Source organism: Cavia porcellus, unplaced genomic scaffold (assembly GCF_034190915.1).
Source record: "Cavia porcellus strain 051 isolate PalLab524CR breed Dunkin Hartley unplaced genomic scaffold, mCavPor4.1 scaffold_22, whole genome shotgun sequence".
Classification (NCBI taxonomy): Eukaryota; Metazoa; Chordata; class Mammalia; order Rodentia; family Caviidae; genus Cavia; species Cavia porcellus.
In genome coordinates, this window is record NW_026947505.1 from 29,469,131 (window position 1) to 29,496,050 (window position 26,920).

Genomic DNA, 26,920 nt, shown 5'->3' on the forward strand with positions numbered 1-26,920 from the left:
ATTTGCCAATACGGTTGTTACTGTTCAGTTAAGCAAATGAAATGCTACTGATATACAAAATCATGCCATCTTCTAATTTGATTATAAACAGTCCACCAGATCAGAGTCCTGGGCTCAGATAAGGACCAAATCTGCTGTGAAGCTTCTTAGACCCAAAAGGAAGTCCAACAAACACTGGTTAAAGAAGTAAACTTTGGAGTTTGTTCTTGAAAATGTAAAGAAAAAAGCATGAATTTTACTCCTAGAGGGCTCACAATCTATAAAGTATGCAAGATACAGATGTAGACATTACAAATATAATATAATTCTAAAAGTGATACTGGGAAACCCAAGGTATGGTTAGAAATGGGTAAGACTAAATATGATTTACCATTAGGAGAAAAAGTAAGAACTCATGTGTTTGTTTTTGGCGTTTTTTTGTTTTGTTTTGTTTTTTTTGTTTTTTTTTTTTTTTTGGGTACCGGGGATCGAACTCCCGACCTCACACGTGCCAGGCAGGCGCTTATGCCACTAAGCTAAATCCCTGGTCCCTTAAGAACTCATGTGAAAGAGCCAGAAAACTCTTAGTTGAAAAAGGGCCCACAAAACCCACAAGTAATATTTTGTAATAAGTGAGAATCTCAAAAATGTCTAAACAACAAAACACATATTCCATTATGCTCAAACTAAGGTATTTTATTAGCTAGCTTTACAACTTAAATATCTTAGTTACCAACAAAACAGCTTCCACTAACCCCAAATTTTGCTTCCTTAAAGTTGACTTGTTGGGCATTCTTATGCTAACTATGAAGGAGCTTTATTATAACCTGCAGTATATCTTGCTTAGTGTTAACTTTAAAAAGTCCTCAGGTCTGATATGAACTACCTCAAAAGCCCAATTTAGTTATTTTCCTTAAAAAAATGTACATACACTTGAATGCAAAGAAAAAACTGAAAATGTTTTTGTTTTGGTTGGAAGTAGTCTATTTCATGATGATGTCAGTATCTTCTATTTCTGATATTTTCAAAGATCATAATCCATTTACTACCATTGAAAAGGTAAATTTTTTAAATGAAAGTGCAACATTAGCCTTTCTTTGCCTGATGGAAACTTGAAATTTTGCAGAAATGATTATTAATACTTCCTTACAGCTATTTTAGCTTTAAATTTTCTCTCTCCTTTAAAAATACCAATTCTACATTTTTTCTTTAATTGCATAACTGGAGTTTTAAAAATCACCGGTGAGTTATTTCATTTGGAAGCATGGTAAAATTCTGACCCATCATTCTTTTATCTGTAAATAAAAAAAAAAAAAGACACTTGTTATAATTTAATCAGTCATTGTTTTATCTGTAAAGAGAAAATATATTTCCTACAATTTAATTAATTGTATTATAAAAATAACAACACAAAATGACAGTGATTTATTATCTCAAGAGCATGCTGTTCTCCCTACGTTTTCTTCCTGCCTAGTCATGCTGTTTCTAAGATTTACTATACTCTTTCCCTTATTTTCCACAAGAACACTCCTTTCTTAGAATGCTGTTTCATAAAGAATGTCTTGAAAGAGTAAATATGATATTGATGACCATAACAAAGTTGATCTTTATTGAATGCAGAGACAATTACTGTGCCAAGTGCTTTGGATGGATCATTCCCCTCCACAACTCAAAGAAGACAGATTCCATCACCCATTGTTACAGATGAGTAAGTTAAAGGAGAAATGCACTTGTGCTAACCGAAGTCAGTGGAGCAAGCACACAGTGGGGATTTTAACTCTGGAGCTTATTCTTTTCACCTTTGCCCTATATTGATCCCCACAAATATTTTATATAAATGATGTACATAAAGTTTCTTTGTACTTTAGAAACAAGACTTTTCATGGTCCATGTGTAAATTCTGATAGAACTTAAAGCTCTGTATTCAAAGTATATATCCAATTGAATGAACTCAATAGTTTCATCCAGAGAATAGTCATATGAAGTCTCCTTAAAAGATAATATTCATAAAATTCATATTATGATGTTAAAATTTAATTGACTGATATTTCCTTATTCACTTGACTCTCCTCCAAAATTCAATTATGCTTTGCATTATATAGTAGGCATATTTCAGAAATATTACTAATACCTTAATTTGAACTTTTTGAATGAATCATTTCAAATATACTAACACCTACTTAAAGAAAAAACTTTACTGAAAGCTATTTAACAAAATTGTTACCCCCATCATTGGCTGTTAACACTTAGATACTCAAAATATGGACTGCATTCTGATGGATCCTTTTTATAACAATTTTTCTTTAATTTTGAGCAATATGATCAGTCAAGAATACAGTTGGGAAGACTCGTTGTGAGGTTTATAACCAACATTTGCTTTCTATCATTCTTTTAATTTTTAATGGAAGTTTTAATTTCTGTTTCCAATACCTTGTGTATTCCTTAAGCCATAAAATCTCAGTCATCATCCTTAAAAGGTTAAACAAAAAAAGCAATCCCAAAGGCATGGTCACATAATTAGTCATTACAAAATACCTCCGTGACAACACCAGCAGCTATCGTGGAACCACTGTACCGCAGCATAAATCTCCCCAGCTCTTTAAAATCTTTGTAGAGCTCAAGAGCCACTGGTCTTTGTGTCTGGAGCTCTACTAATGCATTCTGGCCTTTTGTCAACAACCTATTAAGAAAGGGAGAAAAAAAAGAACAAATAGATGTACATTAAAAGTTAAAAAAGAATAAAAACAGCTTGGGAAATGAGCTTTGGTTTTTTTTTTTTTTTTTTTTTTTTTTTTTTTTTTTTTTTTTTTGGTACTGGGAGTAAAACTCAGGAAAATGAGTATTTTAAGAGAAATACAATGTCTATAACTTTGTGAGCTGAATATAACTTACAGACTATATAAGAACGTTGTCTTCGTTGCTTTATTCTTTGGTATTAAGGATCAAACCCAGACCCTTGCTCATGCATGCTAAGCACATTCCACAACGGAGCTACACTCTTTAGCTGTTAACCTTTAAAGAGGACAATCCCCTGGTGCCGAGATTACTCTGAAATAGTCTGTTTCTACCCCTTCTCTTCCTACCCTGCATAAGAATAACATAATGACATAAAGGGCTCTGCCACAATACGACATGTGTAGCAAAGGAGAAGGGGAGCACATTAGAAATGGCTTCATATTACTAAGTAGACAAAATCCTTGTGCATGCACCCCATCTATACTTAACGGAGGAGACAGAACCCAGAAGACATTTTGAAATAGCTTCTAATTTAATTTTGATGTACTCTAGAAAGAGACAGAAAACATAAATTCTCCTGAAAGCTAGTTCACACATAGACAGGCTAAACTAAACAAGTTCATTCAAAAAAAATTCAAACACTGGCTTTGGATGATCTCAGCCCCAAATCCAAATCCATATGGAAGAGAGACTCAAGCTGTATTTAAAACTTATGCTTAACTTACTTTCTATACAGTTAAATTCCACTCTGTATAAAACACCCGAGTCTACGACGTGACTGAACTAGAGTGAAGGGGAAGGTGAGATGGTAAAACAAGGGGAGAAGACAGAGTCATAAACAGAGGACAGGGAAAGCCACCGTAAAAACACAGTAAACCCCAGCACCACTGGCTTAGGACCCTATAACCAGAAGACGGAGGAGAAACTCAGGATAGCCATCATGAGCCAATTTCAGGTTGAAAATTGTCTAAATCAATTATCTGGACAAAGCAACCTTCCTCTGCACAAACAAATATAATTTATGGAACCAAAAAAGTGGGTTAGAAGCCAGGCTCTGCCACTTCTGAGCTTTGCGTCACTCTCCTAGCTCTTCATATGCCTGCTGAGAATGCAAATCATATAAAACCATTTGTGGTACAGAATAATGTAATCTTCAAAGAATGTTAGTCTGAGAGCTAGGGGTGCAGCTCAGTGGTAAAGCTCTTGCTTAGACTATGTAAGGAGCTGGCTTTAATCCCCAGCATCAAAAAAACAAATATATAAATAAAAAGGCTAGTCCTTTAGAATATCACATGTTCCACAACATTATGAGAAGCATTCACGATAGGATCTAAAGTCCCCTTCCTGTTCAGAAGAGCCACCAAAAGAGAGAGGTCAACAGCCCTTCCTCTGTGCTGAGAAGCTGGCCTGAGTTTAGAGAATTGTAAAGGTTCTTTTTTGCTTGCAGCCAATGCATTAACCCACTAACCACTGTGGGCCTCTGAATGCAGGTGCAGAAGGTGAGGAACTCACAAGGACAAAATAAGGGGATTTTAGGTGGGATTCCCCACAGGGCTGAACTTCAGGAAAACCCCGAAGCTAAAGCAGCCAAGCCAAACTGTGATTGTTAGCCTTTAGCTGAACTAGACTAGGAAACCTATACTTTGTTACATTCATCTCTAGCGTTTTGAATTTTGTTTTTATTTACAATGCTTAGTTTTGCAGGAAGTACTTTCTCTGAAAATTAACAACTTTATCTCCACCAAAGGGAAACTGTCCACAAGTAGGCCTGGACATTAGAATGGAGGAAATCACCAAATGCTAAGTAAGACTCCACATGGACTTCTGAGGAGAAATTTCTTTCCAAGTAGGAAAAAAACAAGGCACCATCAAATGTACAGACCACTTTCTTCTTAGTATAGGAAATGAGCTTGCTAAGTAGGGGACAGTTACAGAAAGCACAAAGCTGAAATCTGAAATCAGTGGCTAAACATAAATTCATCTTTAAAAGCACAGGTTTAGTTTTTGAATGTCCTCATCGACAAATCATCAAGATCTAGAGCTTGATACAAAGATAAATGTAATTTACAACTCTCACCACTATACATATCTAACTTTCATACTGAAACAGGAGCTTAAACATTTGTTCTTAATGTTTTATTAATCCAGTCATTAAAAATTCTATTTCTGGAATACTATGCAAACGGGTTAACCTGTGAAGGAACTTCTTAAATGGTTAGCATTTATGATTTCTGCATTCAAATACTCACTTAGGCTTTTTCTTCGTGACTTCACCAGAGCTTTTGCTTAAGACACTAATCAATCGCTTAATAACAGCAGGTTCACTGACGGTTTGGTAGTGTAACAGCACCTAAAACAAAAACTTGTTAACACTGAAAACTGTTTCCACAGCAGTTCTCGTCCTTCCACTGGTAAGTACACGTAAGTACATTCATTCCGCATTACTACTTAGAGCTGGTCAGTATCTCCAGAAGCCTGTCTGAGTCCTACCACACTAATCAGGCGATACTTAACTTTCTAAGAGAAAAAGCTCATGAGAGGCGATTCAGATTTCTACCTTTCTAGTATGGCATAAACTTTAATAAACTGCACAAGTTTCCTGTCAGCTTTTTCTTCTAAATGTGGACGGTAACATCATAGCTGGTAATTATAAAGATTAAGAGACTGACTCATTTACAGCCATTGCTATTGTTGCTGTACCATTCTTTTTATGGAAGGAATAGCACACAATAACGTGGGATCGAATCCCAACGCTGAGTCTGTAGCTTGGCTTTCTCAGTTGTGAGACAGGTAGGTTTTGACAGCGCTGGGATGAACAACAGGATGGCTCACGCACCTGGTATAGGAGATGTTCAACAACTGTGAACTGCTTCAGCATAAGGGAGAGGGGTAATGTCACATTCAGCAACAATGAAAGCACTGGACTTCACAGTGAAAGTGATGAAAAATCGATCCTGACCTAACCACCCTAACATTCACACAGTCCTACCCCTCAGGCTCCGCTTCATCTGTTAACAGAGGCAGTTTTAACACCAGGCTACCGTCTCCCACCGACAACTCCAAAATCCCAAACGAGTGAAAACCCAAACATTTTTCCCAAAGTCTGTTATAAATCTAATCAGTTAACAAAAATAGACTTGAAAGGAGGCAATTCATAGCCTTGTGTATCTCACATAGTTTTAATAGTAATAATTTTTGGTGCAGCAAAAATGTTTCATCACAGGTTGATGTTGCCTCCCTGTGTTAGGGTTTTACATAACACATGCAGAGTTTTTACGGTACTAAAATCATAACATTTCTGAATTCTAAAACTCACTAGGGCAGGGGATATAGCTCAGTGGCACAGTGTCTACCTGGCAAGCACAACGCCCTGAGTTCAGTTCCCAGTGCCATAAACAAACAAACAAATAAATAAATAAATCTCACTAGTCTGCAGGGTTTCAGGACTGGAGATGCGCTCTATGTGGAGTCATGAGAATCAAATAGCTAGTGTTTTATAAAATGTAATGGACACGTAATCTTAGGTGTAAAACACTAAGTAACTTCTAAGTAATCTGTATTTTTAAAATAACAAATACATGGTCATGTGATTTTCAACAAGGGTTCCAAGATCACTCATTAGGCAAAGGACAGTCTTTTCAACAAATGATGATAGTCGGGAAAGTTGGATATCCCTGTGTAAAAGAATGAAGATGAACCTTATCTACTACCATACATAAACATTCACTCAAATGGATCAAAGACCTAAGCATACGAAGTAAAATTATGAAACTTTTCAAACAAAGTATAGGGCAAGTTTCCCGATAATGGATTTGGCAAGTTTCCTCAGCATGACATAAAAAGAACAGGCAACAAAAGAAATAAATAAATAAACTGGACTTCTTCAAAATTACAAACCTTAGTCCATCAAAGAACATCATAAAGACAGTGAATAAAAGAAAATATTTTAAATTCACAGCTGATATAAAGGGTAAGTATGAAGAACAAAAAAAAGAATTCTCATAACTCAACAACAAATAATCTAATTTAAGAAATGGGTAAAGGACTTCAATAGCATTACCCCAAAGGAACACAATGACCAAACAAGTCTATGAAAAGATTGTCAATGTCACTAATCATTACAGAAATACAAATAAAAACCACCATACTGTTTTATACTCATAGTTTAGCACATAAAAAACAAAATTATATCTTTGACCCAGAAAAATGGGATTGACAAGAAACTTGCATGTGGAAAAAATAGAACCCTGATACACTGCTGCTGGGAAATTAAATGGTACAGCCTCTGAAAAACAATTTAGTATCCCTCAAGTTAAGCATGGAATTACCAAATAATCTGGCAATTTTACTCCTAGGTATACCTCAAAAGAATTGAAAGCAGGGACTCATAGCAGCATCATTCATAACAGCAAAAAGACAACTAAATGTCAATCAATAAAGGACTATGTAAGCTAAATGTGACACACACATACTAGAATGTTATTCAACCTTAAAGAGGGATAGATTCTGATATATGATACAATATGGGTGAATCTTGAAAACATTATGACAAGTGAAATAATCTAAACACAAAAACATGCATCATTCCATTTATATGACACTTATTGCCCCTAAAAATGATCAAAATGGCAAATTTTGTTACGTATAATTTGCCACTATGAAACAAAATCAAATATGAATTCACTTAGTAGGTAACCCATTCCTCTAGGACTTTTTTTTATAAATACTGCATATAGAGTTTATAGTTAAGAGAAATTTAAATATATTTATGTAGTATTGAGGAACTGGTCTTTAAATTGTGAAATTTTAATTAAGACTCTCTTAATTAAAAGAATTAATGGGAGTTTTATTCCCATAGGGAGTGAGTTATTTGACAAGAACAGCCATTTTTTTCTGTATCAAGTTCTATCCTAGTATTTGTGAATACATATACAGGCAGAATCTCGTAATGCTATGCTGAATACTATCAATTCATGCATATTTTTGAGGCTATTGTCGACAGGAAGACAGCAGTACTATTCAAAGTTACTACCGACCTCTTGACCTCTCTACCTCTTCACTGGCAAATATTATTACTAAATGAGTAAAACCATACAGAAACCAGCTTCCCCATCTTCTCCCCTCAGGACACATCACTTTCTATGAATGAGTTCCATCCCTTCAACAGCAATAACTGGCAGTTACTTGCTGATCATATGTGAATTTTGAATACTTAAAAGCTGAATATTTTCAACTATAACAAACTTTTTGATGACATATTTTTATTTTTTAAAAGAAGATATGTGATACAATTATTAAAGTACCTCATAGTATCTTATGAATACAACATTTATATGATAGAGTTTACACAGAAATAAAGAATTATAAACAAAGTACATGGTTATCTCAAATGCAGATAAGATGAATTTAAATGAGGTACATAAATTGGTTCTCAATCTCTTAAACATTATCAGTAACTTTAACAAGTTGAAAGGTTATTAATACTGTCTTATTATCTGAAAGATCCATCATCAAATGGTGAAAATGGTCACTCAGAATCTGTACAACATGAAATGATATTAAGAAGAAAAAAAAAAGGCTAAAATGCTTATCTGTTAAGTAACAAAAGCAAGGTACTAAACTATACAGTATGGTCCTATATCTGTGAAAAAAAATCACACATAAACAAAAATTCAGACTCTTCACAAGCAATCTTTCCTGGGCAAGTAACATTATGTTATTAAAATCTCCTTCCTCCCAAAAAATGTGTATATTCAAATGATACTGATCAGTGATAACCTGCAAACCAACTTCACAGCATGAAGAGTCTAAATATGCTGCTTCACTAAAAGTAACTTCAGAAAGTTATTGTATGTCAACAGATCGCACGATGTACCCATAAATACCAGTGTGTGCACATACAGGGTAATATGCACACATGAAAGTATACTGAAATGTAAAGAGATCTCTACAGATTTCGCAATTATATATTAATATTTTCTGTATTTTGGAGATTTCCAAAATTTCCTAAAACAATCTATTATTTTTATTACTAGAAACACACTATAAAAAAGTATACTAAACAAAACAAAAATCCAGAAAGGTCCAATTTAAAACTATTAGGTAAACTCCACTATACAATGAAAACTTATCTACTATTTACCCCTAAATTTTATCGTCATCAGTTTATATCTTGTTAATTTCAAAATATTTTCATGCCTCTTTGAAAAAGTTCTCAAGTTCAATGGGCAAAATAAAAACAAAAACAAATTGTTTTTGTCTTTTTTGAGACAATGTCTCCTTACGCAATTCAGGCTGGCCTTGAGCTCATTTTGTAGCCCAGGCAATGATCCTCCTGCCTCAATTTCCCAAGGGCTGGGATTACAGGCATACGACACCATGCCTGGCTAGAAAATCATCTTTAAATTCTAACTTTATTTTTCTAAATGAGAATAATAAGATACTGATTTTAAAAAATAAAGATAACATCTAATAAAGTTTTTGTTTGTTTGTTTGGTACTGGGAATCAAACTCAGGATTGCCAGGCAGGTGCTGTGCCCCTAAGCTATAGCCCCAGACCCCAAGTTTTTAGCATAAAGCTACTTTGAATTATAAAAATAAGAACAAACTATTTTGAAACTTACAGGAAATCCTTTAGTGATAGGAATTTCAATATTAAAGATGAGGATCCGGGCTCTGAAACGAGTGCAAGCTTTAATGGGTTCCTTGGGGCCACAAAATATACATCCAACGCTGCAACAAATGAGGGGAGGGAACTGATAAATAAATTTACATCCAACACGAACACCTCTGATCTGTCACTCATAAAGAAACTGAAATATAGTAGGAAGCTATTCTTCTCTTTAGGTTAAAGCATGACTTTACAATATTATCCCTTTCATTCAAGGAACATGAGATGTTTGCACTGACAGGTATTAATTCCAATCTTAAGTAACATATGCTAATATTTCCACTACTGTCCATTTTTGGCCAAATGCTGTCCATTTTTGGTTCAAAATTTATGTGTTTTAACATCTTTTATTCAAAATGATGGCTGCTAAACTCATTTTCTTACTCACTTGATTTTGATGATATCCATCCCAACCAAATTAAGACTAACATGATCGCCTGCTGCTGCCCAATCGACAGGTTCATCGTGCAGAGTGATTCCTGGAAATGAGTAAGAACCAAAGAATACAGTGAAACACCTCAACACCAAACCATAACAACCAAGAGAGTTTGACTGGCTTGTGCTTCATCAGTCACTACTCATCATTTTCAATATGAATGGGTTGACAGTGAGAAATTTAACTGTGAGCATTGAGGAAAACACACTTCCTCTAGACTTGACTCTTCCAGAACACCACCCTAACATGAGAGACTTGTACATGTCCATAAAAGGCTGACTTCTGCTTATTTCGATCAAGACTTTTTAAATTATTTAAACAATGAAGGTCTAGTCATGAAACAAGCCTCATTCAAACACCTCTGTTATATCAAGGACGCAGGCATAGTAAAGCAGTTCAAATTATTCCTGATGATACACTGTGCTGGGGAAGTTAGGTAGTAGTATTTCAGTCTCCTGATCTTTACTTTTAACTGGACAATCATTGAAATGGCTCATGTTTTCAAAGTAATCCAACAGTGCTCAGTCAGAATTTCAAATGGTCTTCTCAGCAGGCTTCTGAACTATTCAGAGCTCAAGGAGACCCTCTTTTAAGAGATCTGTATACTGACAACTGATTATGCGAAGAAAAAGATTAAGGAAAAGTGGTAAGAAAATTTAATTTAAAAATTAATCCAGAGGCTAAGGATGTGGCTCAGTGGTAAAGTACTTCTCTAAACATGTACCCAGCCCAGGCTTCAATCCCCAATACTAACAAACATTCAAGTTTTTCTATATACCTAGAAGCATACACTATTTACCTACAAACACTCCTAGAGGCAGTATTGGAGAACAGTTCCCTAGAGTAACAAAGTTACTCAAAGGTTTTTAAGTCATCTCATATTTTCTGATTTTATGGGTTACATTTACTGGTTAAGTTCTTTCCCATTGGAACCTGGACGTTATAATGAAGAAGCACATAGGTGAAACACTAGAACAGTTCTTGACTGATGTTTAATTCACCCATTTCTTTATGCAAATATACATTTATTCCATATAGCATACTCCTGAGAAAGAATTTCTAGTTTTTATGGGGTTCAGAGATAACCTAGAGTTTTATGCAAAATTTCACCAGTGCACACATCAGCGTTAATCTGAAAAAAGGAGACCTAACTTTAATCAACTATCAGAGAGATTCCTGACTCCAAAATGTTAGCAACTATTGTATTAAGAAATGTTAACTAATTTTTAAATGCAAAATTTACAATAATGTCTGATATTTGCTGTAAGATACAGAACTGAAAATTAACTTTTTATACAACAGAGATTGCTTCAAATTTTGAAGGACTTTCATATTACAAGTTCAATTAACAATACAAAAATTTCCAGTTAGTTATATCACCTGCTTATTCTCTTTCCCACCTAGGTTACGTTGTCCCATTATTTGCCTTCCTAAGGACTTTTCTCATTGGACAGACAATACAAAAAGAAGCTCTTTTTTTAACACTCCTACTTAATATGTTAATAAAGTGAAAGGGGATTTGGAATTTTTACTTATTGGTAACATATTCAGCCAAGTCTCCTTGAGATACAGCCAGTTAGAATCACAGTAGCACTTGAAATATCCAAAAGAAAAAAAAAGCATAAAACAAGCAAATGGAGCCAGAGCAGTGGGGTCAGAACGAAGGGCTGAGAACTCTCGCTGGCAGGAGCGGAGAAGCCTTCGGGAGCGGGTGCTTCTCCTTGCTGCTTCTCTTCTAAGCACCACTGATTAAAGTTATGCTTGCCGTTTCTTTATGGGAAGGAGACGGAGAAGAGAGAAGAATGTGGAACTTCCAGAGAAGATCAAATAAGGATTTTAGAGGTCACAAGGGAACATATCTAAATGCTGTGATTTAAGATCATCATCTCAAGTCACGACTATTGATTTTTTGGTTCTTATTTTCAAAAAAACCTTACTGACATGCAGAAAAATAGGTATTTTGAAAGTATTATAATTCTTGATCCCCTTTTAAAATCAAAGGAATAAAACAAAGAGTACTGTACTTGCAAGTAATACATCTATGGAAAAGAACATTTTTTAAAGTGTACATGACTTTTATGTAAACAGAAATTTCATGACCCCTGACTAGCAAAAAAAAAAAGGTCAAACAGAGCAACATTTGTTTTTATTATTTTGTCTTTAAAAACAAGTTAAACATGTTACTAAACACATACTCATTAATTTCTATAATCAAGATATCTGCTTTAAAAGAAACCAAATTAAAAATACATTCAAATATATAACTAGTCTGGGGTAAGTCTGTATATAAACAACATAAATGTAGGGTCGGGAATATAGTTCAGTGGCACAGCACCTGCTTGGCAAACACAAGGTTCAGAATTTGATTCTCAGTATCAAAAAACAAAAAAATGAAGAGAAGTACTAAAGTTTTAACTCTCCCAACAGAGTTATATTTCAATTTAAAATTGATATAATTAATACTACTTTATGGTAGTATTACTGTATGGTATAAAATAGATCTTCAGATAATGCTCGAGTCAGAGGCAAGTAAGTCAAAACTACAGACTTTTAAGTCAAATTAAGAAAAAAATAATTGGACATGGTAAATCACTAGAAGATAGAAATAATTATCAGCAATCATGAAAAACCATATCAGAACTCAGTGCAAAAGCAGAGGCTGTGGCAGGGCAACTCTAGTTCTTTTGTCAACATTGGGTTTTCCTATATTTGTAGCTTTTATAGGTCTTTTTATATTTAAAATGTTTGTATGGTATAAACATGATCAAAATTGTTACTTTATTCTGAAAAACATATTTGAAAATGACAAACTACCTGATCTGCCACTGGTTACTGTGAGGTTGGATTAGATTCTGCTTCTTCTACAGATATGATTTTAACTGTATGTCTGTTAGGTGTCTACACATCTAGTTCAATCCTAACCAGGCTTCTTGAATCAGTGTCAAAAACAGAATGCTACCACAGTTAAAATGAACATATATTTATATATAGTCACAGTAGAAAAAATCGTTTAATGTTTTCACATTTTAATCTTCAACAGTTAGTATCATTTTGACAGTCAGTTACAATTTCAGTAAGAGGTTATTTACTTTGGAGTTATAACTAAACTACGTTTTTTAAAAATCTACTGCCTGAAGGCTTGCCTAGCAAAATCACATTGCAGATGCGTACCTCTTGCAGTACAAGTTTCATTAGGTGGCATTGCTAGCAGTCGGTCACCAATCTGAATATAACCGGCTTCAATTTTACCAGTCACGCAAAATCCAGATCCTTGATCTGCAAAAAATGTCAAAATCCTATGACTCATAGAGCAATGTTACCTGAAGCTTATACTGTCATATTGAGTTTTAAAATCCTAGTAATTTAGTGGCCATCAACCAATAATCATTTCAGATTTTTACTATCTCTACTAAATATGGCATACAGCATTCATTCTTTCTTTTCACTAGTAAAAATACTCAAATTACAAAAAGTGGAAATTCATTTCTTTCTCAAAAAGTTAATGGATAGTTACTAAGTACGAGGCACTCTGCTAAACTAAGGGAAAAGGCATGAAAATACAGATCCCTATCTATGAGAAATTTACCCTAGTAAAGAGAAAGACAAAAACAATCACCCTTAACTAAGACAAATGCTATTTAAAATAAATGTTAAAAGGTACATTAAAGAATTCATGCTGGCATGCTTAGGGTGTGGGTCAATGGTAAAGTGGCTGCCTAGCACAAAATTCATAAAACTCTGGATTCAATTCCCAGCATCATCAAGAAAAAACAAAAAACAAAAAAAGGTTCCAACAGGTAAAACATGAACCAACAGAGATGAGCAAGGGAAAATAATAAAGGGCCTTGCAAATCACATTTAGGGTCTAAATTTTATCCTATCCAGTAATGGGAAGCCGAGAAAGAACTGTTAACACAGAACTGACATGAAGATATTTCTGTATTAGAGGCTAATGGAAATATGCATACTATTAGAAGGAAAAGAATAGGAATAAAAAATGACAATTTAGAGTGATAGGTAAGTGATAATGACAAAAAAGTAGGAATCTGAAAATACTACACATAAGTGGACAACAAGAAATTAGGAAACAAGGTCCACCTCAGCCCTGGAAAATGCGGAGTGTCTGTGAGAAATAGGTGGCAGAGTGGCGTTCCAGGGCGTACAGTCACACCACACACCACACTGCCTGGCACGGCGCCCTCACGAGTACACTCGTGGGGAAGCCTCTAGCTGCAGTGAAGCATGTATGTGTGGAAGCCAAACGAGTAGGCCAGGGCTGGAAATACAGACTTGGGAAGCATCAAGATCCAGGAAATAGAGAAAATCAAGAAAGTCAGACCATAAGGAGTATGTAAACTGCAGCAACTGAACAGCATGCACGTCAGAGGATGGGGCACCCACAGAAACGGCAGCGATGAGAGACACGGGTAGCAAGGAGAGAGAGAGCAGGCACAGAAACCAAGGGAAGAACGCTCACGGTGGGTGGACCTCCCAGCACCGGGAGTCACAGCACGTTCACGGAAGATAAGAAGACATGACTGACAGATGTATACTGACTTTGGCAACCAAGAGGACACTTGGTGATTTCAGCAGAAACACACAGGGCAGAGCAGTGCAACAGTGCAGGCACAAGTCAAACAGCAGTTCAAAGTGAGAGCAAGGTACGGATTTAAAGTCAGCAAGCAATTTGTAAGAGTAACTACCTCTTACGTTTTTAATAAATAATTATGTGCCAGGCACTGAGAATATGGTTCAGCAGCACAGCACCTGCCTGGCAAATGCAAGGTCCTGTGTCTGACTCCCGGTGTGACACACACACACACACACACACACACACACACACACACACACACAATAATGACAGTGATGTGCCGGGTACTGCACAAAGTCCCACAGATATAGAAAAAAGTCCTTCAAGGAGTTCATAATCTATGTTAAATTAATAGCATGGAAGTAAGTATAACACTGCATGATAAATGTGGCGATGGAGGTACCAAGAACATGGAGGGCACCTAGGGGTGTGAGTGAGACTGAGCACGCTGCCTGTTTTCCATTTATTGCTGCTCTCCCTGCCTGCCCTGGGGCAGACCCTCATCCACTTTTCTGTTGGTGGTTATTCTACTATATAAATGTAATACCCTTTTACTGACTTCAATCTTTAATTCGATTTCCATTTTGTAGTTTTCTAGATATGATCTTATACACACCATCATAGTCATTAATTCTTCATATTAAAATTTTCAATTTACCCATGTGAGAATCTCTCAGCTGGATCTCTCAGCTGGATCTAGACTGCTTCTAATGGGTAGCAAATAGGCAAAGAGCACTTAAGAGTGAGAACAGAAAGCATGCAAATAGTGGCAACAAAGACTCTAGCTTATTAAGAAACTGAATGATCCAGTTTGGTTGCAGCATATTGGAAACTGAAGAGGTCTAATGGTAAAAGAACCACAAGACTAGAAGACAAAAGACTGATTCCTGTACACCCAAAAGATGAGCAGGAGGAATGGCGCGTCAGGTGAAAGCTTCTCTAGGGAATGGAGCTCAATGACTAGAAACTGGCATTGTAGAATTAATCTGACACATTGCGATGGGAAGGGGGAATTTGAAAACATCGACTTTGTCTAAGAAAGGAGAACAGGAGAGAATGAAAAGGAAGGAAGCTTGATGAAAAAGCCCTGCACAATTAACACTTACCTTTGAACACATCTGACACACATAACCTAAAAGGCTTGTCAACAGATCGCTGAGGAGGCTTGAAGGAATCTGAGAGAAAATGGCAAAAAGCAGGATTAATTCAAAATGTGGGGCTACAGATGTAACTTAGTGATAGAGCATGTCCTTGGAATTACAAGGGTCTGAATTCCATCCCCACACCAAAATAAACACACCAAAAAGAAAGCTTCTTTTCACTCTCTCTCATGAGACAACTATATTCCCACATCTACTAGAAAATACTACTACTACTAGGAAATAAATAAATGTACCATATAAATACTAATAGCAAATAACCATCATTCATATAGTACTTTACATTTATAAGATGTATTCACACATTGTATTCAACAACAGTCTATGAGACAAGTAAGACAGGGCAAGGATTAGCTTTGTTAAGTAATGTGAAGAAAGCAGAGTATTAAATACTGCACATGATTTCAAAACTGTAAAGCTAGCACCTCAGACTACAAACTCTATGCTTTTGCATATAGATCACTGCCTCACACAAAGAACTCCAAATAGCAAGGGCTAATAGTAACTAATAGCAAGTTCACAATGCATTAAAATTAGAATAAAAGTAGACTTACCAATTTGTTCTAATAAACATAGTCCTTTATACCACTTTGTGAGTTCATTCAGCTGAGATCTTGTAATTAGATTTTCACCACTGAGACCACTTGTAGGGATAAAAGCTACATCACTCTCCTATTAAAAAAGATGAATGTATAACTTTTGATATAGTTTGTTTCTCATAAAGGTAAAAGACTCACTATTACATAACTGCATTAAGTTTGCAAAAGCAACAATGTAATTTTTTTTAAAAGTAACAGATGATATTATATAACTACAGCCCTGAGATTATTGAGACCAACAGTTTTCAACTTTTCTGATTTTGGGAGAAATTTGCAAATTTCCTCCAAAACACTCAAGTATTTTTTTACCTAGTAAGACAGGTATATTACAAATTTCTGCTACAAAACTTCTTTTTAAGATTCCTGTATGACTTTCCTAAACCTACACTAACATAATTGGTGAGGGAAAAGTCTTAAGTATATAAAATCCAAGCCAAATATTCAACATATGCAATCGTCTAAAGTGAAGAAAACTAAGAAATGCTAAAGGAGGAAATAAAGATCAAAACCAAACACATTTAACAAAATAAGAATACCAAGATAGTAATTTTTTAATCATATCAATAACGTGACCTATACAAGTAATCAACTTTAAATTATCCTACCTTAAAACCTGCTTGTTTAAGAAAGTGCCCAAGTTTCCCAGTAATTTCTTGAAACCTTTCTTGTTGCCAGTTAACCTGATAAAGATCCAATTTCTTTTTAGAATTATGTTTCAGAACATGATATATAAAATTTTAATTTCTACAATAAAATATAATCAAAACAATATAAAATATAAATACAAACTCTACTAAAATGAAGTCAATTAATATTACAATTTAAGATCTTAGAATTTAAGATCTTACCATTAACATAATCTAAATAAAACAGGAAGCCTAGAAATAATCTTTATTATGTTTAGAATTTCTTATATAAGCTAAAAATGAATTCAAATTTAAAAAGAAAAAAATGAGTAATTTATTAAATTGTACTTGGATCAAGCTAGAATAAAATAAAATAATGGGTACCTATGACAACCAATCAGATTACAGAAGTATACACAATAATAATTAAATAATGATATGCAGTACTTGGAAGTGTACTAATGTCTACAACTTATGTGGAAAAACATGCCGAAAAAAATGAGTTAATAAAAGGATAGAAAATGTAGATATAAAAAGTGTGATCAAGCAAGAAGTAGCTGCAATAGTAGTGTTTACTATAAAATCCAATTTTTCTTTACATGTGAAATTTTTCATATTAAAATGCTAGAAAAAAATTTAAATATATATAATAATGATACTGTAATAGAAGTAATAAAAAATAGCTTAATACCTCATCCTAGGGTTAAAACTATATCTAAACGCTGGGCATGATGGCACACACCTATAATCCTAGCACTCAGGAGGCTAAGACAGAAAGATCAAAGCAAGTTTAAGGCCAGCCTGGGCTACAAAGTGAGTATAAAACCAGCCTGAACTGCACAGTGAATCCCTGCCTCTAAAACACAACCTCCCAAAAAGAAAAAAACCCTAAATGTATACAAAAATGTCAGAAGGAAATAAGGAATATATATTCAAAACATAACATAAACAAAATCAAAATTGAACATACTATATAAATAATCCCCTTCAAAGAAGATACATTTAAGTATTATTTCTTTTTTTTTTTTTTTTTTTTGTGCTCGTGACTGAACTCATGACCTCACATTTGCCAGGCAGGTGCTTATGCCATGAGCTAAATCCCCAGCCCCCTGATTATTATTATTATTATTCATAGGATAACATTTTCTTAAAAATTATGTTTTGTATATCAAATGGGGTAATAATTTTAGTAATAGCAATGTTCATAGAAGTCTGGGAAAGAAAATACATTATATGTGTCATGAGTACAAACCCTGAACATTTCTCAGAGGCATCTGGATCACAATAATCAAGTCTTAAAAGATGCAGATATATGCCCTTATGCTCAGAAATTTCCAAAGACTAAATCATTTCTAAATCACATTTACACACAACAAAAGAAAATTCAGAGGCAGGAAACTTTGGATAATTCATATAATTGAAACTAGCTAGAATAAAGTCATGAAAACTTTTTTAAAATCTAAGTTATTAATTACTAGAAAACATACAGAAGAATGTTATCATTTTTTAAGAAAGCAGACAGCACAGGAATATAACCCAATGTTGGAGCATAATGTAATGTTGGAGTATAATGTAATGAATAGCAATACACCACTGCATTATCAATAGCACTGTCATGCTATTTCAATACTTTATGAAACAGTCTTACACTTTCACTGTGCTGTAATCAATATACATTATTTTATAATTAAAAATAACATTTAACTTTCAGAAATCCATCTTAAAAATAAGAGTGCATATTCTTGCTTAAAAATCACTAATATCTCATTTATTTAAAAACAGTAGAGCGAATTTATTTTTTAAATGTTGGCAACTTGATTAATAAAATGTAAACTAGTCACAGCTAGGGCATCTGCATGGGGAGAACAGTGTCTTAATTAGTATTTAAAATGAATTTTCTCAAAGTCCTACATACCTGATCCATTTTATTGACTGCAACCGCAAGCTGTGTCACACCAAGAGACCGAACCAAGAGGCCATGCTCACGTGTTTGCCCCCCAGTCTCAAAACCAGCTTCAAACTCTCCCCTGCTAGCATCAACAACTAAAACTGCGACATCCGCCTAAGGAAGAAAAAATATTCAGAACTAGAAATAACGTCACGCCACCTTAATTCAAAGGACATACTACTCACTTCACGATTTGGTCAGATTTTAAAGGGAGAACCCAACCCCAACTTGACACCAAACAACAAAGAAAATGAAACAAACATATCCCTTAGGTGAATTAAAATTTTAAAGTAAAAGATATATACTTACACATACTCAATCAAAAGTAATGACATCAAGAATAATAAAAAGTCCATACCTGACTACATGATAATTAGAAAACTTAAAGGGGAAAACTGTGAACAAGTTAAAATCCAAGTAAACAGGGACAACACATAATGTAAAATCTGTAAGTTCAATGTACAGTCTTTACCAAAAAAAGGAAACAGGAAGAGCTCCGTAGAAAACTAGTTAAGATAACAGCAATTTACCAAAGAAATACAAATGACCGAAACATATGAAAAAATTTAAGTTTACAAGAAACAAAAAAAAGCAGGAAGACAAAAGAAAATTAACAATATATTGACATATTCCCATTTTTGTAAGTCACAATGTTAAAGATTTAAAAGAAAATTATCTACCCTAGACAAAGCTACAGAGACAGGCATTCTCGCTTCCCACTTAATGGGACTGGAAGTACACCTTTCCGGAGGCCTTTTTCAGAGTTAGGATAAATAGCCACAAAATTATTTATACCAACTTCATCTCTAGGAATTTACCCCAGAGAAATAACATAGATCTACAAAGATATTCATAAAACTATTGTTATAATAATGAAAAATTATGAATGAATTAGCATAATAGCAATTCATTCTCTACAGTTATTGAAAAGAGCCTTGTATAATAAACTTTTCTAACCTTTATGGATGATTTTGTGAATCAGAAAGATATTTTGTCTTTCATATTCAATTACACACAAGAAAAGGAAAAAGGCCAATGTCAGGTTAGCTCATTTTCCTTGTTAGCCTTAATGATACTGGCTGGGATGATTCCTACTTCTTTTGTGTTACTGATCCTTTAGGGGACTCCATTTGCATCTGGTGGCTGCAGGCTAAACAAATGTGCTTTGCTTTATCATGCATTTATTGCATAAACAGAAGATTGCATAAATGGAGATATACCTCCATTTTCATTCTTATCAATTATTTCTCTCAATTCATTGTCAAGACATTATTTTAAGGAATGTTCATTTTCCTGAAAGGGAAAAGTTTTTCCTTGAGTGCATACTTGTTCTCAAAAGAAATCTGCTTTTCTGCTTTCCCGAAGAGAACAGTTAATGTTACTGTCTTCCCCTCTTTAGCTGTGTCTAACTGAGGACCTTCCCTCAAGGGTCCTCTGATACTACATTCACATCATTAAGCTCTGGCCTTTTGGTCACAACAGAGTCTGTAAGAGCATTTCTCTTTCTTGCTTCCTCCATGGCAATACGATTTTGCTATCCAGAACTTTATGTACATTATCATCTAATCCTCATTGTATTGGGAAATAGTCTAGAATTTGGTCTTAGCAGATCTTTGTATTTTTTTTTTGTACTGGGGATTGAACTCATGAACTTGCGCTTACCAGCACGCTCTTATACCGCTAAGCTGAATCGCTGGCCCAGAACTTTGTAATTTAAAGTAGAGTATCATTCATTTTGGTCCATAGGGCACTTTATTATTTCTTTTTCCTACTACTACCTAAATACTCCTGCTTTATTCTACTTTTAATCCTTCACGACTCATAAATGCTGAATTCTAATTTCCTCAAGTTCATCTAGTTCTTTTGATCAAAGATTCTTAGTTAAGACCATACATTGGGACAATCCAATTGAAAACTGGTTCTTTCACTCACACTTCTAGTCACAATAGGTCTCATACTTCAGGCAAGTTGTATGACCTGTGTTACCAGTTTATTTCACTGAAACACAAAGGGAAGAGTCAAATAGTTTATACAAACTATATTTATTTTTATATAAAAGATCCAGTTAACTCCTGTGCTCAATAACTGAAAATCTCTTTTTCATCAGTAACTGCAAAATTTACCTCTTTAGGTTAAAACCTAAAATTCATTAAATCGGTATTAAGATACCTAATGCTAGTGTTCCACTTGACCTTCTTTCCTATTCCATCTCTAAGAAAATGCTGGGCACTTTCTTTAGTAATTTCTCATGCTGTCCATGCAATAGCTCTTTGTCGTTGGGGGCACAAAGGCTTATTTTCATTATAATAGAATTCAATTAGAGTATCTAAAATACTTTCCTAATTCTGGAAGGAGTTTGGAATAAATGACCTTTATGATAACTCTTGAATTATTTAGCTCTAAATTTCAAAAACATTTTATTGTTTTTTCTATTAAATTGTGCTTTGTAGTTAATACATCACCCACACTGCCTCCTACAATATTTGGCATGCAGCACATATTCAATAAATATTCAATGAATTAAACGCACACACATGTATGCGTAGACCAATATATTAAGAGATATAGAAAAATTAACACTATATTATATACTCTGGTAAATACAGTGAAGATAATACACACTTTAATAGATATATTATAGGGGTAGGTATTAAAATAAGGAGGATATATCTCAGAATTGCTTGAAAGGATTATATTACACTAAATACATACTTAGCCTTACCATAGTGCCTGGCCCATGTTAAGTACTAAATCAACAATCAACAGTGATAATTATACTTTAATGTTCAGCTCATGAGCCTTAAATTAAAATTCTAAAATTACAGTCTTAACTTCAAAGACACTCTATACTTCTCAGGTAGACAAATACTCATTAATATTCCTTCACAGTGAGTAGAACCGTGGGTCAGTTGCTTAAAATCATATTTTCATACATGACAAGTCAAATTTTAAACTTTTTTTTCTCAGAAATCACCCATTATGAAAGAAAGCAATGCCCTACTATATAATAGTTTCATTATTTAAAAATATTTTTAATATTTTTTTCAGTATCTTTATTATGCAACATGTAAGTTTACAAACTGCAATTATTTCTCAACCCTTAAAGAAAGCACTCACTTTATTGAAAGCCAAAACCACCCTCAGTAGAGGCAGCTCCAGCAGTCACATCAGCAACAGATAAGACTTGCCCACGATTTAGGGAGCTTTCTGACCTTTGCCAGACAGACTGGTAGTAAATAGTACTTCCAGAGTTTTAATGTGCATTTTTTTTCTTCTATGAATAAACTTTTAAAACATGATTGCTTCAGAAAGTAAATAAACCACTGGGGTACAGAATCCAAACTATTATTTCTACATAATTAGCTCTTTAAAAAGACACAGAACCAGAATCAGGATAACAAAGCACATCTTGAAACAGTCACTCTATCAATAAATGAAATAATAAGTAACACTTTATTATTTTATCATCAATTTAAATTACAAGGAATTCAGAGCCTTTATACATTTGCTTCTTTGTAACACGCTGACAAGGTTTTATAAAGAAATCATGAAAAACACAGTATTTCTCAATTTTTCAAACTGTTTAAAAGTTAAAATTTTACTTTTAAAAATTAAAATCTTAGAATTACAGGCTTAGCATTAAGAAGTGTGTGTGCCATTAGTGTACTATATATAGTTAAGAAACTATCTGGTACCTGAGCTGCTCCTGTAATCATATTTGGAATGAAATCCTTATGGCCTGGAGCATCCATTAATGTAATAACTTTGGTTGTGGTTTCAAACTTTGTCATACCAACATCCATTGTGACTCCCCTTAAACGAAACATTAAATGGTTAGAAAGTACTATATAAATAATCACATATAGGTTAAATGATTTGATAAAAAGCTAAACAAATCTAAATTCTTAAGTAATAATGGGAATTTATTATTCAGGTCATTATTTTGAATAAGTAAGCTATCAGGGTCTGGAACACTTACTATAGTAGAATTATATCCACACAGCTTTAAAACAAAGTTGTGGAGGCAGCAAGAGTTCAGTCTAAATGGTAAGTATTTCCTAATTTTTTTGGACATCTCGAGATGGGAGAAAAATACATGAGAAAAGATCAAGTGAAAAATGACACTATTGAGAGTGATTCTCATGTTCTCTGTTTATGGTTCATTAATTATACAAATAAGTTCATAAAACGTTCATTTGTAAAGCTAATCAGTATGTTACATAATTAAAAACCAGAAGCCTATGAAAAGAGATCCCCAGTTTTTTAAAAATCGCATGATGAGTAGCAGTTCCCATCTCATTCTTCTTGGAAACTAACATAGTGCCTCTTTTCAGCCACAAAAATGAAGATTCAGATTATAAGAAAGTTCAAGGAAAGTCCACAAGAATACTGAGTCATCGGGGCTGGGGGTTTAGCTCAGCGGCATAAGCACCTGCCTTGCAAGCAGGCGGTCGTGAGTTCGATCCCTGGTACCGATAAAAAATGAAAAAGACAAAAAAAAAAAAAAAAGAATACTGAGTCATTTGAAACACTAGGAATTTAGAAAGGAAAATCATTTACAGAAAAAGTAAGGTTTGCCCCGGGATCACACTAAGTAACAAACAATAGTATTTCCTTTCATTATCAAAAAAGTCCCAACAATGACAATAATGAACTACAGGTTTATTTTTAGCAGTAAAGTAACTGGGTCTCTTTTGGTCAAGTCCTCAGAGTTTAACTTGAAACTATGCGTCATCTGAATCTAGAAAAGTGATGTTTAATTCTCTTTAATAACTTGTAAATCATTTAGGAACCAGGAGCAACCTCAGAACAGTCATGAACCAAGACACACATTCTAGTTCCTCCCTAAGTTATTTGACCTAAGGACATTCTTTTGACCTGTTTCTGGTCTCCACTGGTAACTCTAAGAATATAAAAATGTCACTCAGCCTGCTAATTTTTGTTCTTTGACATCTAAGAACAGAGAAATCATTAATACTTATTTAACATAGTGGAGTAAGTAATATATGTATTTTTAAATGTTATCTAGGAACATATAACAGAAAAAGCTAGAACTTCTACTACGCACCTAAAAGCCTCTGTTATGTATACAATGAAAAAATTTTCTAAAATTTGTATCAAGCTGAACAACAGAGAATTAGCAGTCACAAAAATGATTGCCAACCATAAATAGTACCATGAAAAACTAAAATGACTGATCATTATAGGAATCAAATAGATAATTAGCTCACTTGCCAGCTCAACTCACATATTCAGTAAATTCAACCAAGTCTCTCTAACTTAAAATTATGCTGCTGTCACTCTCTTTATCTATTTGCCAGATGGCATAAAGAAAATCGAAATACCACATACTTTAATAAGCTGCTTTTTAAAGCAGTTAAGTGGAAATTATTTCGCTTTCTAATAAAACATATATAAAATTCCATTGTTTTCCAAAAACAGGCAACTGTTCAGCTAGCTTTTACTAGGAACAAAACAGGATTATAATATTACATAAAATTAAAAATATCCCAAAGAGGAGGAAAGAGACCATTATAAATTCATGTTTATCCAGAGATCTAATGAATATTATGGCCTGCTCTATCGAGAACCATCTATAACAGCACAGACTAAGACTGCAAAAAATAAACACAAAAAAAAGTATGAAAATATAGTTATATTCTTTTTTTTTTTTTTTGGTACCAGGGATCAAACTCACGACCTTACACTTACCAGGCAGGTGCTTATGCCTCTGAGCTAAATGCCCAGCCCGAAAATCTAGTTATATTCTGAAAGCTCATCCAGACTGAAGCTATTAAGGAGCAGTTTAATATCACTAACAATGTAGAAGGACTTCCACGATTTGTTAGTTACTATTCTGACTCTGTTGGTACATCTGTCATTTCACTTAAGTAATAGTATAGTGTCCTTTAGTTCCTCCATCTCTAACAGCCCTAATATATAAACAGTGCCACTCTAGAAGAACTTCAAAATACTTTCTTGGCCAGAGATATGTAAAGAACCTATCTTCTGATAGAATCCTTTTGAAATTAGATACATCTACACAAGTGACTAGACATATCTATACAAACGACATAGATTTAGGGCTGGGGATTTAGCTCAGCGGCTTAAGCGCCTGCCTTGCAAGCGTGTGGTCATGAGTTCGATCCCTGGTACCAGTATAAAATAAAAAAAATCTAAACAAAGGACATAGGTTTAATTATTCTTTTGTTCACTCATAAAAATGTAATATATAAAAGTATAAGAATGAATTAAGCCTGGTATTTTTGTTTCACTAATCATTTTGAATTCAGATGGGTCAGAGTTTACTACAGTTTCCTTTTCTTTATAACCTAATAGAAGTCTTAAAAGTCTTATTCATATCTTTAATTTGAAATCAAAATAAGCTAACATCATTCAGGGAACTAACCATTGAAAATTCTCCCACAGAATAATCAGCTTAGGGTATGTGTTGCTTTTTTCTTTGTTGCTTTATCTTGCTTTTGATGAACACTTCTTTTAACTTAGTTTCAGAAAAATATGTAATTATAATAAGCAAAACAGTAAAAACAATTCTATAATAATTACAATTTTTTTCTAAAGTATTTCATGATATGGTTTATATACTTAATATATATTACATATTTAAAGGACTATATCATTTTAAACTGAAAATTCTGAAATATAACGACTACCTTTCCCTTTCTTCACCAGTCTCATCCAAGACCCAGGCATATGCGAACGAAGCCTTGCCAGCCTTCTTAGACTCTTGTTCGTATTTATGCATAGTTCTTTTGTTCACATTACCCAGGAGATAAAGTATATGGCCCATCAGAGTACTTTTCCCAGCATCAACATGACCTACGGAAAATTGATTCAAGATTAATACCAGAAACATTTCTGGATGTCATTTACATTGAGACATGCAGGAGTATGTGATTCAGTATTTCAGGTCAGTGTTTAGAGTAACCAATATGAATTATTATCAAATAACAGTTAAAACCTAAATAGGAGGAAAAAGCCACATCTCTAGAATGAGACAATTTCCCATGATCTTTGGAAGCAGCCCTTTTTAAAAATGCCACATTGGCACTGTCACCCAGGGGGACCAAGCATTATGATGCAACACCTCCTTGCTTTACTTCAGGTGCACCTGTGTAGGAACTCAGTACTTCCATGTCCTCGCTACCAAAAAGCATAGCAAAGCAGCGCTGCACGAGAGTTTCGGGAGCAAGGACATACCAATGACCACCAAGTTGAGGAGCTGCTTGCCGCCCTGCCGCTTCTCCAGCTCTGCTTTCACATCCACCTGCGGCCTGAGCTTGCCAGACCTTTTCACTGCTGTTGGCGTTGAACTCTGCTCTTCTGCCTGACTGGAGTGGGGAGGCAGAGCTGAGCTGGTAACAGTCTCAAGAATGTCAGAAGAAGCAATGGCAGTGTCTTCACCAACAGGTCCTTTTAGAGGTGTTTGAATAACATGACCATTTTCTTCAGCAGCTACCCTACAGAAGGCAGACAGGAAAAGAGTCTTTAACTCAATTCAACTGATGTCCTGCAGTGTCAGGAGGGCACAAAAGATTATTTATAATTTAGTTTCTAGACCAAACATGATCTCTGCAAAATGGCTAGCGTCTGTTTAAAGTAAGCAAGAAATAACCAAAGCCACACCATCCAAATACAGACTTGAAGATCCCCTGAGAAAAAGTCTACCAAAACTAAGAAAAACAGACACAGTAAAATAACTAAAATTCAAAAATCCAAATCTATAGTCTTGGTTCTATAAGCAATCCTGTCAAAACAGCTGGCAAAAAGATATTTTGTAAAATTCGTACCAAATGTGTTACTAGACATAAATTAGTTTTACCACTAACTCATTCTTTCAACAAGACAGAATATGATCTTCTTTGCTCAAATACTAAATGTTACGGGAGGCCAGGGATGCAGCTCAGTGGCATAAGCGCTGCCCTGCTGAGCACAAGGTCATGAGGTGAATCCTGGGTACCAAAATAAATTAATAAATTTTAAGGGAAATACCTCTGTCCATAGTTTAATATTTTTGACAAAAAATTTTTTATACATAGTTCATCAAACACTTGATTTATTGATAACTCTAACATGTACTAGACAAATCTATATCACTAGCATTATTGTGTTTTTAAGACAAAAGATGTTAATGTAGTTTTCCTAAACTAAATT

General features: G+C 34.4%; 1 protein-coding gene across 2 annotated transcripts in view; it reads right to left on the reverse strand.

Annotated features, from left to right (window-relative positions):
• Positions 1-654: 654 nt before the first annotated feature.
• The window catches only part of Hbs1l (HBS1 like translational GTPase), a 74,475-nt gene continuing 48,209 nt past the window's right edge, over positions 655-26,920 (reverse strand). For both annotated transcript variants that reach the window (XM_063232974.1, XM_063232975.1), the window contains 13 exons: positions 25,967-26,226; positions 25,420-25,585; positions 22,441-22,558; positions 18,713-18,859; positions 16,777-16,851; positions 16,127-16,244; positions 15,519-15,587; positions 12,993-13,097; positions 9,774-9,864; positions 9,339-9,447; positions 4,965-5,065; positions 2,515-2,659; positions 655-1,274 (listed from right to left, as the gene is read on the reverse strand). In XM_063232974.1, coding sequence (XP_063089044.1) covers positions 1,263-1,274; positions 2,515-2,659; positions 4,965-5,065; positions 9,339-9,447; positions 9,774-9,864; positions 12,993-13,097; positions 15,519-15,587; positions 16,127-16,244; positions 16,777-16,851; positions 18,713-18,859; positions 22,441-22,558; positions 25,420-25,585; positions 25,967-26,226 — 1,516 coding nt within the window. In that variant the 3' untranslated portion in view covers positions 655-1,262. The remainder of the gene's footprint in view (positions 1,275-2,514; positions 2,660-4,964; positions 5,066-9,338; positions 9,448-9,773; positions 9,865-12,992; positions 13,098-15,518; positions 15,588-16,126; positions 16,245-16,776; positions 16,852-18,712; positions 18,860-22,440; positions 22,559-25,419; positions 25,586-25,966; positions 26,227-26,920) is intronic.